Source organism: Lactuca serriola, chromosome 5 (assembly GCF_051521515.1).
Source record: "Lactuca serriola cultivar US96UC23 chromosome 5, Lser_US96UC23_V15, whole genome shotgun sequence".
Lineage (NCBI taxonomy): Eukaryota > Viridiplantae > Streptophyta > Magnoliopsida > Asterales > Asteraceae > Lactuca > Lactuca serriola.
Window position 1 is genome coordinate 145,101,995 of NC_136412.1, and position 14,105 is coordinate 145,116,099.

Below are 14,105 nucleotides of genomic sequence, written 5' to 3' on the forward strand. Positions count from 1 at the left end.
TCAAGAACAACTCGGCGAGTTCATGCCATGCACAAACTCTACTGACCTCCTGAGGTCAGATCTGTTTCCCCAAACCATAGATCTGGCCTCCCCAAGCATGAATGTCACGTAAAGTTCGAAACTTGATGCTTGTATAACCACAACAAGGCATCAAAAGGAGATTTAGTCCCAAAAATGGCAACCTAAGGCCAATAACCCCAAACTGGTCCATAAAGCTCCAAGGTTCAAGGTCTCTGGACCTCTTTGAGTCCAGATCCAAGGCACAAACTCGAAGAGGGACCATTTGCTTCACATAATCACTCTCCAAAGGGGTTAGAAAACCCTAAATCTAATGATCAACACCAAAACTGAAGGAGGTTCGAACCATTACCTCAAAATGATGTCTCTGAACTCCGGAACTGCTTGAATCGCACCTCCTTTTTGCTCTTGTCACCTTCTTCTTGCTAAACCAAGGGTTCAAGGATCAAAAGCGACTTCTTCTCCCTCACAACGATTTGGCTCAGTTAGGGTTCTCTCAAGGGACTAGTAGCCGAAATGGGAGGCTATAAGTGCCCTTAAATAGGCTCCAAACCCGGGGGATTAGGGTTTCATTAAACAGCATGGACTCGCCGAGTCCGGACGTGAACCCGGATGAACATCCGCGACCCTACTCGGCGAGTCTTGGCTCCAACTCGCCGAGTTCCTCCTCAAACTCCAAAATAATTAAATAAAATAATATACCTGGGAAATCAGGATGTTACAGATTCTGTGTCCGGAGATGGTTGCTCCAGAGAGCAAAAAGATTGAAAGGTATATTTCGGGACTGTCGCCCCAGATACAAGCAAGTGTCATTGCATCTAAACCTGTCACTTTTGACAGTGCCAAGGAACTGGCACAGTCACTTATTGACCACGGAAACCGTCAAAACTCTGTGGTTACTGCCCCAGAACAACCTAGGGAGAACAACAAGAAGAAGAAGAAGAAGGGTTGGAACAAAAGGAAGGGAAAATCTCCTCTGGAACCTTCAAAGAAGCAACAAATAGTGGCAATCCATGCTACTACTGTGCCTGCTAGCATACCTACTATTGCACCTGTTGTTGCCCCTAACTAACCAGCACCAACTAAACCCTATGCCGGTAGCCTCCCTAAATGCAACAAGTGCAATTTTCACCACACCAAAAATTGCCCTGAAATGCAGTGCCGTAACTGCAACAGGAAAGGGCATACTGGCCAATTCTGTAGAACACCACCTCAACCCCTTAACCAAGTACCGGACGCTGGAGTAAGTCAAGCATGCTACCAATGCGGTGATGTGGGGCATTTCAAGAAAGATTGTCCAAAAGCTAGAAATGCCGGTAGGGTTGGGAGAATTCTAGCACTAGGTCACGAAGAAGTGGTGGCAGACCCTGTTGTGGTCACGGGTACGTTCCTTCTCAACAATACTTATGCATGCATTCTTTTTGATTGTGGTGCCGAGAGGAGCTTCGTGAGCCATAACTTTAAACATCTACTAAATCAGAACTCCCAACCACTAAATAAAGCCTTCACAGTAGAAATGGATAACGGGAAATCCGAATCCACCAATGATATATACATAGGATGTACCCCTACCTTAAATGACTTGTCTTTCCCAATAGACCTTATGCCGGTCTCTATCAAAAGTTTTGACATCATAATAGGTATGGATTGGTTGTGCCCCAACCATGCCGACATCCTATGCTATGAAAGAGCTATTCGTTTGAACTTGCCAACTAACGAAACTCTTATTATCTATGGCGATAAACCTGGAACGAACCTTCAGATCATTTCATGCATCAAGGCACAGAAATACCTTCGCAAGGAGTATTGTGCATTCCTAGCTCATGTGGTAGACAAAAAGCAAGAAGTGAAAGACATCGCAAGCATTCCTGAGGTCTGCAACTTTCCCGATGTATTTCCCGATGATCTTCCAGGGGTGCCTCCCGAACGACAAGTCGAATTCCGTATCGACTTAATCCCTGGAGCTACCCCTGTAGCCAAATCCCCCTATCGTATTGCACCTTCTGAAATGCAGGAATTATCCAGCCAACTTAACAAACTCCTAAACAAAGGTTTCATAAGACCAAGCTTCTCACCTTGGGGATCACCGTTTTTGTTCGTAAAGAAGAAGGATGGATCATTCAGCATGTGTATAGACTACCGCGAGCTGAATAAACTTACCATCAAGAATCGATACCCTCTGCCTTGCATTGACGACCTGTTCGACCAACTTCAAGGGGCGAACTACTTTTCGAAGATAGACTTAAGATCCGGGTATCACCAGTTACGAATTTTGGAGGAAGACGTTCCCAAAACCACGTTCAGAACTCGTTATGGTCATTACGAGTTTATAGTGATGCCATTCAGATTGACGAATGCACCTGCAGTGTTCATGGACCTAATGAACAAAGTGTGTCGTCCATTCTTGGACAAATTCGTTATAGTCATCATTGACGATATCCTTATCTACTAAAAGAGCAAAGAGGAACATGGCCAACATCTTCGTCAAATATTACAAACTCTTAGATCGTAGAAGCTCTATGCGAAGTTTTCAAAGTGTGAATTTTGGATCAGGAAGGTAGATTTCCTAGATCACGTGGTCAGTTCAGAAGGAATACACGTCGACCCTTCCAAAATAAAGGCAATTGAAAACTGGTCAGCACCTAAAACACCTACAAAAATCCGTCAATTCTTAGGTCTTGCAGGCTATTATCGCAGATTCATTCAAAATTTCTCTCGAATAGCTAAGCCTCTTACTACTCTGACCCAAAAGGGTGTAACTTTTAGCTGGGGAGAAAAGCAAGAAACAACGTTTCAAATGCTGGAGCGAGCCTTATGCAGTGCACGGATCCTGTCTCTCCCTGAAGGGACAGAGGATTTCGTAATGTACTGTTATGCTTCTAATCAAGGGCTTGGATGTGTTCTTATGCAAAGAGGAAAGGTTATATCCCATGCCTCAAGACAGCTAAAGACACATGAAGTCAATTATACAACACATGACCTTGAACTAGGAGCAGTGGTGTTTGCTCTGAAGATCTGGAGACATTACTTATATGGCACGAAATGCACAATATTCACGGACCATAAAAGTCTCCAACACATCTTCGATCAGAAAGAGCTTAATATGAGACAACGACAATGGGTGGAGCTACTGAACGATTACGAGTGTGAAATTCTTTATCACCCTGGTAAAGCAAACGTAGTAGTTGATGCCCTTAGTAGAAAAGAATACTCGGGACGCCGGGTAAAGTCGTTGACCATGACAATCCATTCGCATCTGTCCACGCAGATCAAGGAAGCTCAACTTGAAGCCTTGAAACCCGAAAACGTAGCAGGTGAAACTCTTAGAGGAATGGATAAGAACTTCCAAGTCAGGGATGATGGAGTCTATTATTTCATGAACCGGATCTGTACACCAAAGTTCGGTGGTTATAGAGATGTGGTTATGAATGAAGCACACAAAACCCGATACTCCATCCACCCAGGTTCAGACAAGATGTATCTGGACCTTAAGAAGCTATATTGGTGGCCTAACATGAAGGCCAAAATCACTACCTTTGTGAGCAAGTGCCTTACTTGCGCCAAAATAAAGGTAGAGTACCAGAAACCTTCAGGCTTATTACAACAACCTGAAATCCCTGAATAGAAGTGGAGGCGGATTACAATGGATTTCATAACCAAGTTACCCAAGACATCAAGTGGTTATGATACTATTTGGGTAATCGTCGATAGATTAACCAAATCCGCACACTTCTTACCAATCAAGGAGACTGACAAGATGGAAAAGCTAACCAGAACATACCTCAAGGAGATTGTTAGACTACATGGTGTACCAATATCTATTATTTTAGACCGAGATAGTAGATTCACCTCTCGTTTTTGGCAGTCTTTACAAAAATCTCTGGGACCTAGGCTAGACATGAGTACAGCCTACCATCCACAAACCGATGGACAAAGTGAGAGGACGATTCAAACGTTAGAAGATATGTTACGAGCTTGCGTGATAGACTTTGGAAAGGCATGGGATATTCATTTACCCCTTGTTGAGTTCTCTTATAACAACAGTTATCACACTAGCATAAAAGCTGCTCCATTCGAAGCCCTTTATGGCCGCAAGTGCAGATCCCCTCTATGCTGGGCTGAAGTGGGTGACACGCAGCTAGCTAGAGGTCAAACTCCTGACAATGCTCTAACTGGTCCATAAATTATTCGAGAAACTACCGAAAAGATCGTACAAATTCGGGAATGACTTAAAGCTTCCAGAGATAGACAAAAAAGCTACGCAGACAAAAGGAGAAAACCCTTGGAATTCCAGGTTGGCGACCGAGTTTTGCTAAAGGTCTCACCCTGGAAAGGCATGATACGCTTTGGAAAGCGTGAAAAACTGAAACCAAGGTATATAGGACCATTCGAGATTCTTGCCCGAATCGGCCCTGTAGCTTACAAACTGCGATTACCCCAAGAACTAAGTAACATTCATCCTACCTTCCACGTTTCGAACTTGAAAAAGTGTCTTTCCGACGAGACTCTTGTGATACCACTCGAGGAAATCGAGTTAAATGAGAGCCTCAATTTTGTGGAAGAACCCGTAGAGATACTAGACAGGGAAGTTAAGAAAACCAAACAAAGCTGCATCCCGATAGTGAAGGTTCGCTGGAATGCAAAGCGGGGACCTGAATTCACATTGGAGCGGGAGGATCAAATGCAACAAAAATACCCACATCTTTTTCCCTAGTCTATCTGTAAAGTAAATTTCGGGACGAAATTCTCTCTAACAGGAGGATAATGTAACAAACCGTTATTTCAAACTTATGTAATAGTATAGGTCAATTTGTACTTTTTAAATAAATAAAGAGAAATTTTGGCATACTATGTATATTTACATAATTGACCCTCAAAAATAAATTATTAAATAATCTCAATTGGGTTGAACCAAGTGATATAGATTGTAACAAGGTTTCCAAAAATATAAAGAACACTAAAATCCGAGTTATAACGAAGAAGTTATGACCAATCGAAAATCCGCGACAAAACCGGCAAAACACTGTTCAGTGTAAAAACTGAATTTTTAATAAAAGTCTTTCTACCCTTAACATTCTAAATGAAAGTTATAGTTTATGTTAAACCGAGAACTTTCATAAAAAGAACGCCAAAATCTGACTTCGTATGAGGAAGTTATGATTTTTCTAAGTTTCTATAGAGCAGTGTACAGCTAAAAACTCGAAATAAAGATCGAGTGATTTTTAGCCGACACAACCTAAACAAGAATTGAAGCTCTTGTCATTAGTAGTACAACGGTAAAAAGACAGAAAAAAACGGACGTTGTATGAAGAAGTTATGACTTTATAACGGATTCACATCCCGGTCTGTTTAAAATAATAATATTAAAAATAAAATCAAAATTAGCCAACGAAGTCTAAACGAAAGTCATAGAGTATAATTTTACCTACGCATGCATATAAAGAACGTCAAAAACGGAGTTCGTATGCAAAAGTTATGAATTTTACAAGTTTTGGCAAAAAAATAAAGAAAAATAGCAAAAACCAGGAATATTCGCATGAACAGTAATTGCCACGTCACCCTCGCATGCGAGCCTCCACGTGGCATCTTCTGATTGGACAGCAGCCTCGCGTGTCACCTCCTGATTCGACCAAGTCCAAGGTCCACTTAGAACCGGACAGCCTCGCATGAGACACACTGGAGACACCCCTCGCACGCCCCTCGCACGCTCCTCGAACACCCCCTTCGCACGTGTCTTCTTTCCACTGGACAGAGGGTTAGACCAATCCGAGCCAGCCAGTAGCGAGCCTCCGGTCCGAAGAGTCCCCCTCGCCTCGCCATCTGTCAAACGCGTGTCACCCTCACGCAGCTTCGGGTCCGAACCTTCGGGCTATATATAGCATGCGAGGGTTCCGAAGAATTTTCACTTTTTCACCCCAAAAATCATTCTCTTTCACATTCTCTACTCCCCTAAGCTCATATACAACCCCTAAAGCCCCGATATCAAGACTCGAGCCCGAAGTAAGCCGTGAAGCCCCAAAATTCTCGAGAAGTAACCTCTCTCCTGTCAAAACTCTGCCCGATTTGAACCGGTTTCTCAACAAATAAACTCCTTTTCTTGAAACGAAACTCAGTCCGAATTACCACCTATCAAGTGAGTTCATATCCCCGTATTTTCATAATTTCTACTGTTTTAAGGGGGGAAAATACAAGTATAACACAACAACTTTGTGTTATAAATAAATGATTTCAAATCATGATAAAATGATTTTAAAGCATCAAAAATACTTTAAATATTGAACTCTTTTATAAACTTATATTTTTCCCAAATATACATCTTTGTATATATAATTTAATATAAATAAGATTTAAAAGGCTTAGGACTAATAATTCATTCTAGGTCATTTTCCTTGTTTGGATGTGGACTTATAGTACCAGTTATTTGTCTGAAGGTCGTTCAAATTTTACTTATATATAAAATTGTATATGTATATAAAAATAAAAGTTATTTCATCAGTTTAATCACCCTTTGTAACATGTTGAGCAAAGGATTACATGCAAAAATAGTTATTTACCAATTCAAAAAGTACATATAAATTATAATAGGTATAATTTATGATACATAGAGCAATAATTCATATGAATACACTGTTTTACATGCAACAAGGGTTTTAATTCAAAACAAATCAAGGGTTTACACTTATCAAATACATGTTCGGGATACTAAGTCAAGAACATACTGTCAATCATTTATTTCAGAATGATTGGGTTTTCATAACTAATATACATGTAACGTTTATATGCTTTTTATGAGACATTCAATTCAGGTTGTTTAATTCATTTTAGACAACCAAAGTAAAGCCCTGACATTATAACTAGAGTCTCCAGTCCGGGGATCGAAACAAGTTGTTTGTAGATCTATATCGGGGTTGACAACCCCGCACTCAGGCTGCTAGCTACAGTCAGGCATACACGCCAATGAGTGGCAATTGTTATCAACAGTTTAAGCGCTCATCAGGCGTTTGTTTCAGGCGTTCATGTCTTAGTATGGTTATAATAACTCATTAAAAAGATATTAACAACACGTTAGTGTATAAACAACTAAACGTAAGTACATCTTCAAAGTACTAGTTTACAAAATGCAAAGTACAATGGTATACTATACTTTTCAATAACAGCTGGTGAAGTCAGGCACACTCTCAAATACAAGTTTTACAAATACATTGGTTTACAAATAGGACGGTTTTATGGGAATAAAACTACTTTTCACATACCACAGAAAATATGGGATTTTCTAGAAGTGTTTTCATATTCAAAATACGAAGACACCCGTTCAAACATCAAGACTTATGTACTCACTCAACTTATTGTTGATACTCTCTTTTCAAATTACTTGTATTATCAGGGAAATAATAACAAGTACTCCCCGAGCTTTTTGAGAAGATGGAGCCATTAGGAGTCTTATCTTCTTCTTTTGTATAACTATTTTGGTTTCAATATACAATGATTGAACACATGTAAATTTTATACTTTTAAATACAATGGTTGTTTGTGCTTTGATTACTATGATACACGTGTTGTGATACTACTAATGAAGTCCTCCACCCCTGGACGTTTCCACCATCTGGTTTGGGGGTGTGACACATAGTCCTACCATTCATGCATTAAAGCCATGGGCCTAGACCATGGTCCTGTTACTATTCACAAAACCAAGCAAAAATCATCATTAGCCTGAACCTCAACATGTTGAACCCCAAATAGGCATCCAGGTCCTATTTCAAACCCAAATGCCTCTCAGATAAGAACATGCAGAGAGGCTCCATAACAATCCTCAAACTGAACCTAGCCATGAATCCACAAAGCACCACAATCGACGCATCACGACCTCAGACAAGATAACCCGAATCCTCAACATATGTCTCTCTACTTACAATTGAACAATGAACATTATTCCTGGCATAAACCCCGACTCAAACCATAACCAAAACTAGCTCTCCACTTACCCCATGATATGAAACTCCTCCTTGCTTCATACTTGGAGATATTCCTATCAATCCAAATTGTCCCCCCACCCCCCTACTGGGATTCAATTGCATTCTGCCAACCTCATAACCATTGGGTCCAAATCACCTCCCAACCTCTCCACTACACAACTAACATCCAAAGCTTACAAGAACTAAGATTCCATGACCAAACAACCTAGGGTACCCACACCCCAAACCAAATAAAACACTTTGCTACTCTTGACTGAAGATTGTTGAATCCATGGGACTTTTCCTGATGAAATTCCAAGCTCTTGAATAAACTCAACTGACAACAAAGAACAAATAAAGCCATTACCGGAACAACTACATAGCCAAGCCAACATTCACTTGCTACCGGGAAAAACCCATGTGAATATGCATCAACCACACCCAAAACTTGATATATCACAATAGATCTTATCCTACTAGCGATAAAAATAGATCCAACGAGCAAACCAGCACTACTACTGGCATCCAACCTGAGTTGAATAAGAACCTCTGAACTGTATCTTTGTTGTCCCATAAGTGAAAATCGACAATAATGGGATTTTTTCCTAGAAGCTTCCGATGCGGGAACCACATACATAACCCCTGAAAGCATGAATGATATCTCTGCCCTGCCCTCATGGCCATCAATAATCCTCAATATAGATGGAGCAGGTGCCTCATCAATACACTCATAAACCATGGACAATGGGCATTTTGTGGCCCACCTGATTGTAGTGAAAACACATCAGACTCGAACCGCGAGGACAATCCATGCTAAAATGACCAGCCTGGCCACAACTGAAACATCCACATCCTTTCTCACGATGGCTCCCCTTTTGAGTCCTCTCGTACTTGGCACAACGACCCTAGCCCTGAAGGCTCCTGATCCCGAATCTTGAGTCGCAATTTGAACCAGCTCCAGCCCGACCGAAACTGCAATTCAATTTCCCGCTCCTTGGCTCTAGCAATCATATCTTCCAAAGTCCTAAATATTGACAGTCTCACAAACTCCCAAATATCATACCACAGCATGTCATGGTACCTCGTCTTCTTAATCTCCTCATCCGAAGCATATTGCAAAACCAACAGAGCTATCTCCCAGAACTTCGCGGTGATCTCCGCCACATTCTTCATCATCTGGAAAAAGCTCCTGAAACTCCCTCGCTAATTGTTTCACCTTAATAGCAGGTGCAAACTCTTCCCCTGAATCTCATCACCAAAATATTTCCAAGACAAAGCCGCCACGACCTCTGCTCCCAAAGAGTGACCAACCTGATCCCACCAGTCGCAGGCTCTATCCCTTAGAAGGATAGAAGAAAATCCTATTTCCAATCCCTCATATCAAAAATTAGTTTGTTGGGCATTCTCCATGTCAACAACCCATCGTCTACTAGCACTAGGTTACTTCTTCCTGAATAACTTTGGGGCTCTGCAAGCATTGAACTCCTGAAAAGAGAGAGTTTAACCCCCAATTGACCTACCTCAATCTCAACACAAAAAGAACCAAGCCAGTTATCCAACAGCTCCATGATCCCCTCCTTGATGGTACCAAACATCACAAGAGTCGCATCCAAAATACCGCAAACGATCTCAGATGAAACAAACTCATGAATCCTCTCATCAGTCGACTCAACACCAAAGCCTAAACCAAAACCAGAACAAGAACCTCCTCCATGAGTGTTCATCATCATACTGCAAAGCACACTACAAGAAAAAAGGCCTTTTACGACGCTCATTGTGCGTCGTAAAACACTCAGACGACGCGCAAATGCGCGTCAAGGAAGGCCCTGTCATAAAGAGAGACGACGCGCCTTTGTGCGTCATCTATAGACGACGCGCATTTACGACGCTCATTTATGACGCGCATTTACGACGCGCGGTTATGACACGCAATGCGTATCAAGGAAGGCCCTGTCATAAATGAAGACGACATGCATTTGCGTGTCGTAACCTTACGACGCGCGTGTTTATGACACGCAATGCGTATCAAGGAAGCCCTTGTCAAGAAAGGCCATGTCATAAATGAAGATGACACACATTTTTGCGTATCATAATTTTAAATGTTCTAAAAAAATATATTTATATATTTATTAATTTTTAAATTAAATTTGCATTTAATGTCTCATAACAAGAAAATAAAATACCATATATAAAAAATACTATCCATTACATAAAATTTTTTGTCATACAAATAACAAACTGTATTTTATATTCATACATATGATTACATTATTCATTAAAAAAAACATATACATACATCTTCCCCTAAAATGTTATTACATGATGTTGGCCACTTCATTGATGGATCACCAAGAGGAAAAACAACAACTAACCTAAATGTTCCATGATGTGCCGATACTCATGTCCTGTAACTTTAAATAATAATAAATATTAATTGGAAGTAGTGATAAGTTATTAAATCAAACATACCACACCAACACTGTTTTTGACAAGATTGCCTCTGTTTTCTGCACTTGCTTGATGTAGCATCTGTTTCACAACCAATCCCCCCATGCTGCAATACAATATAATAATATATTAACAAGAATACCAAAATGGCTAAAAGAGAAATTCTTCTGTTTTTTCTCTTTCATTCTTAATTAAATATTTCAACCTATGAGTTACAAATACAACAGGTCGATCTCCAATACGTGCTGCAATAAGCTTTTCCAACAGCATCGAGCTAACTTCCTACAAAATTTCACATTCCAATTTATTTACATTTCCAATAACCAAACATCTCCAAATCTCATTTATTTTTTAAATATATTTCTAATAATACACCACAAACCTGAAGAGGCAAGCTTGATCCAGACCATTGTGTAAGATTCGTCTGCAAAACAAAAGATATAACTCAAACTTCATTTACAATTTACAATCATGTTTTTATACAAAAACAATTTATAATTTTATATAATCACAAACCTTGTACTTAAGACTAAACAAACGTGCATGAGGGAAATCAGTAGAAAGCCACTCCCCTGGCCAAAAAGTCCCATGTTTTCCTGCCTCTTCATCAATCTTTTCCACAAGCCTAGATTTAGATGATGACTTGTCTTCAGATAACCTCCAAGTCTTGTAGGGCCCACCACGAAGCCCATGAACAAAAATAACATCAAGTGAAGGACTCTCTAATCCACCTTCAGAATCATTATTATTATTATTATTATTCCTTCCTTTTCCAGAGCATTCCCAATGACTCATTCCAGGGTTAATCAAAAAAATCGTCTCACCATAACGAGCACAACCATGATTTTTAGAGCCATTATTTCCATCTCCATCATCATCATCATCATCATCATTACAGAAGATATTCAACAATGTTGCTCTAGCATAGCTTTGAGTTTTCAGATCACTACATATCTTTCCATTTGCACATTCATCAAGCCAATTACACCAATCTTTATCTTCCAGTATCATTTTTTTAACTTTTGGATGAACTGAAAGCACCATTAACAATCGAGCTGCATGTCTACGGACATGAGCTGTAGGTGGGACCCGGACACTAGACGGGTCCCGGGCATCAACAACAGATGAATCGCCATGATCATTGGCTTCCATGTCTCTTGATGCATCATATGCTTCAATTGCTGATAACTTCTCATAATCATCACTTAATAAAAAGCGGCGTAACAGAGGAATTATGCCATAATCGATTATTTTCTTTTGAGAAAATAAATCATCACTGCAGATTTCTGTCATTGCTTTGATACCCTTTAAAGTTGCAAGTGCAGAATCTAAAGCATTCACTTTAGGGATATTTCCTTTCTTTAGATTTTTGTATGTGTTAATAAATGGTTCAAGGGTAAGAAAATCTTCCAAAGCAAATGAATCACCATTGACTGCTAAGTTGACCACAGCACTAGCCAATTGGTTCACACTTTGGGTACCAGAAAGTACATTTGCCTGATCGATTTGTGTCTGCAAGAGAAGGGTATTTCCATAAATTACCATAAACAAAAAAGAAAAAAAAAAGTAACAATGATACAAACCTTGACTTTGTCCCTAGGTTGAGCACTCCCTTTAAGAGATAACTTTCTGGATTTGAGAATGTCTGAAAGCATAATAGCTAACCAACCTTGGGAAATGGGAATGGAAGAAGGCCCATAATCTTCACAGATACGAGAAAGGATTGTGATTGCAGAAGATCTAATAGCATCAGATGAAGTTTCCCTAAATACCCATGGAAGCAGAATGCAAGACCACTTTTGTCCTTCTTCAAGAGACAAACGCATGTCCCCTGAACAAAGTGATTCCAACCCTTTTGCTAATGATTCTTGAACAGACTTATGATTCATAGTCCTTTTAGCAGTCTCCCTCATTAAATGAAGACCTTTTTCCATAACTACCCTTTGAGCACCAGGGCACCTCTCGAGAGATAGTAAAAAAGCAGATAAAGCCACACGAGTTAAAGAGATATCATCGGCTTTGCTTGCTTGAGAAACGGTTGTAAGAAGGGTAGAACTCCAATCAAAAACAAAATCATTCATGGGGAGATTTTCGTCTTTTAACAAGAACTGAGCTACTAAACTCCCGTGAAATTTCACGGATCTTTCAGGAGCAATCAATGCAGACATGACAGCATGTCCATTGAAGTCGAGTTCTTGGATATGGGATCTATTTACATCTGATGCCATTGCCCAATTTGCTAAAGCCCATGCAGCAAAAGGAACATCGGACAACTTAATAACAATAATAATACCTCCTAAAAATAAAAATGCACAAGAAACAACACATCATAATGGGATTTGCGAGCAAACAGGAGAACATGATGATTTCCTGCATGCAACCGTTATATCAAGTGTTTGAAGCTTCCCGTAGTCCTAATTACTATACCATCAGTTCATTTTAGGAATAGGAAAAAGGGAAAATTGCATCAATGTTATAGTTAAATAAAATCTTACTGTGAGCATCTTGGCTGGATCAAAACTTTGCATAGGTGGACAAGAACCAAAGATCTTGTGAGTGAGCTCAAGAGCAAGCTATACAACAGGTAGTTTGCTGTCAATTTCTTGTATCAAATCAGCTGAAAAAAAAATATTACAGAGTATAAGAGTTCCAATTTTTGAATTAAAAAAATGAAACCATCTATCCATTCAAATCCTTGGTTTAAAATAAGAAAAGTAAATTAGCTGCAAGATTTTAGAGAATATACAAAAGATGTATAAACTTCAAGCTATCCATGAACAGAGAGAGTCGATATGGGATTTTATACTCAAACAACCTTTATACTCTCAGAGTTGTACTCCATCTCTAACATCATACTCTCATTATTGCCCTAATTAGAACAAGAGAAGGGGAAAAATTATCCCATGGAGAATCAGAGCAACCCATAGGAGTATTGCCACCATAACAAGGAGAAGGTAATCGTACATCAGATGAAGCACAAAGTAACATTGGTGATGGTGAAGGAATGGAAATAAAACAGAAAAAAAAAACAGAAACCCTAACCAACCTTGGTCGTTGAGATGATGGTGGAGCTTTTCCCTTGACGCAAAACCCTCCATGGTATCAAGCTCAATCTCTGTAGCCCTACGATCTGCCATGTCCAAATCTCTCTCGTCCTCCAGAGAATCGTCCAACCCAACCGACCTTCATAGCCATTTCTATTGATTTCCAACTCGATATCATAAATTATGTTTCGACATGAGAGTGTGGGGAGGTTTCAAGAAGAACAGAGCAGAAGCAACAACGCAAAAGATAACATTAGGTATCGAGGGCTAATCGAGTTTGATTAAAAAGGTTATAAAACTCGTAATAAAGGAAGACAAACCTCTGGAACAAATAAAGAAGTAGAATGTTGATGGTGATTGACCATGGAGTTTCGAGACCTTGACTTTAATGGAGCTACTGTTCTACTTGATATGGAAATCACTCTAAATTTGTAGTTGTGATACAGCTCTTCTATTGATTGAGAGGCTGAGAAAGTACTTGAGGAACTGAAGATCGAGGGAAGTAGATGAAGGGTTTTTGAACTGAAACCCTAGTTCCAACAATAGTCATGGTTCCAAAAACTGTACCCCTTTGATCAATTTCATGGCCTAGTGACCAAAAAAACCTTCGATTTCACTAAGAACCGGAACCCTAGTTCCAACA

The 14,105-nt window shown here is 39.8% G+C and overlaps 1 protein-coding gene across 1 annotated transcript; it reads right to left on the reverse strand.

Moving 5' to 3' along the window:
* Positions 1–10,424: 10,424 nt before the first annotated feature.
* On the reverse strand, positions 10,425–13,555 carry LOC145049853 (uncharacterized). Its single transcript, XM_078998201.1, has 6 exons — positions 13,465–13,555; positions 12,002–12,714; positions 10,935–11,930; positions 10,801–10,842; positions 10,624–10,700; positions 10,425–10,524 (listed from the first exon to the last, which is right to left on the reverse strand). The coding sequence occupies exons 1-6, from the start codon at positions 13,553–13,555 to the stop codon at positions 10,425–10,427; spliced, it is 2,019 nt and encodes a 672-aa protein (XP_078854327.1).
* Positions 13,556–14,105: the final 550 nt, after the last annotated feature.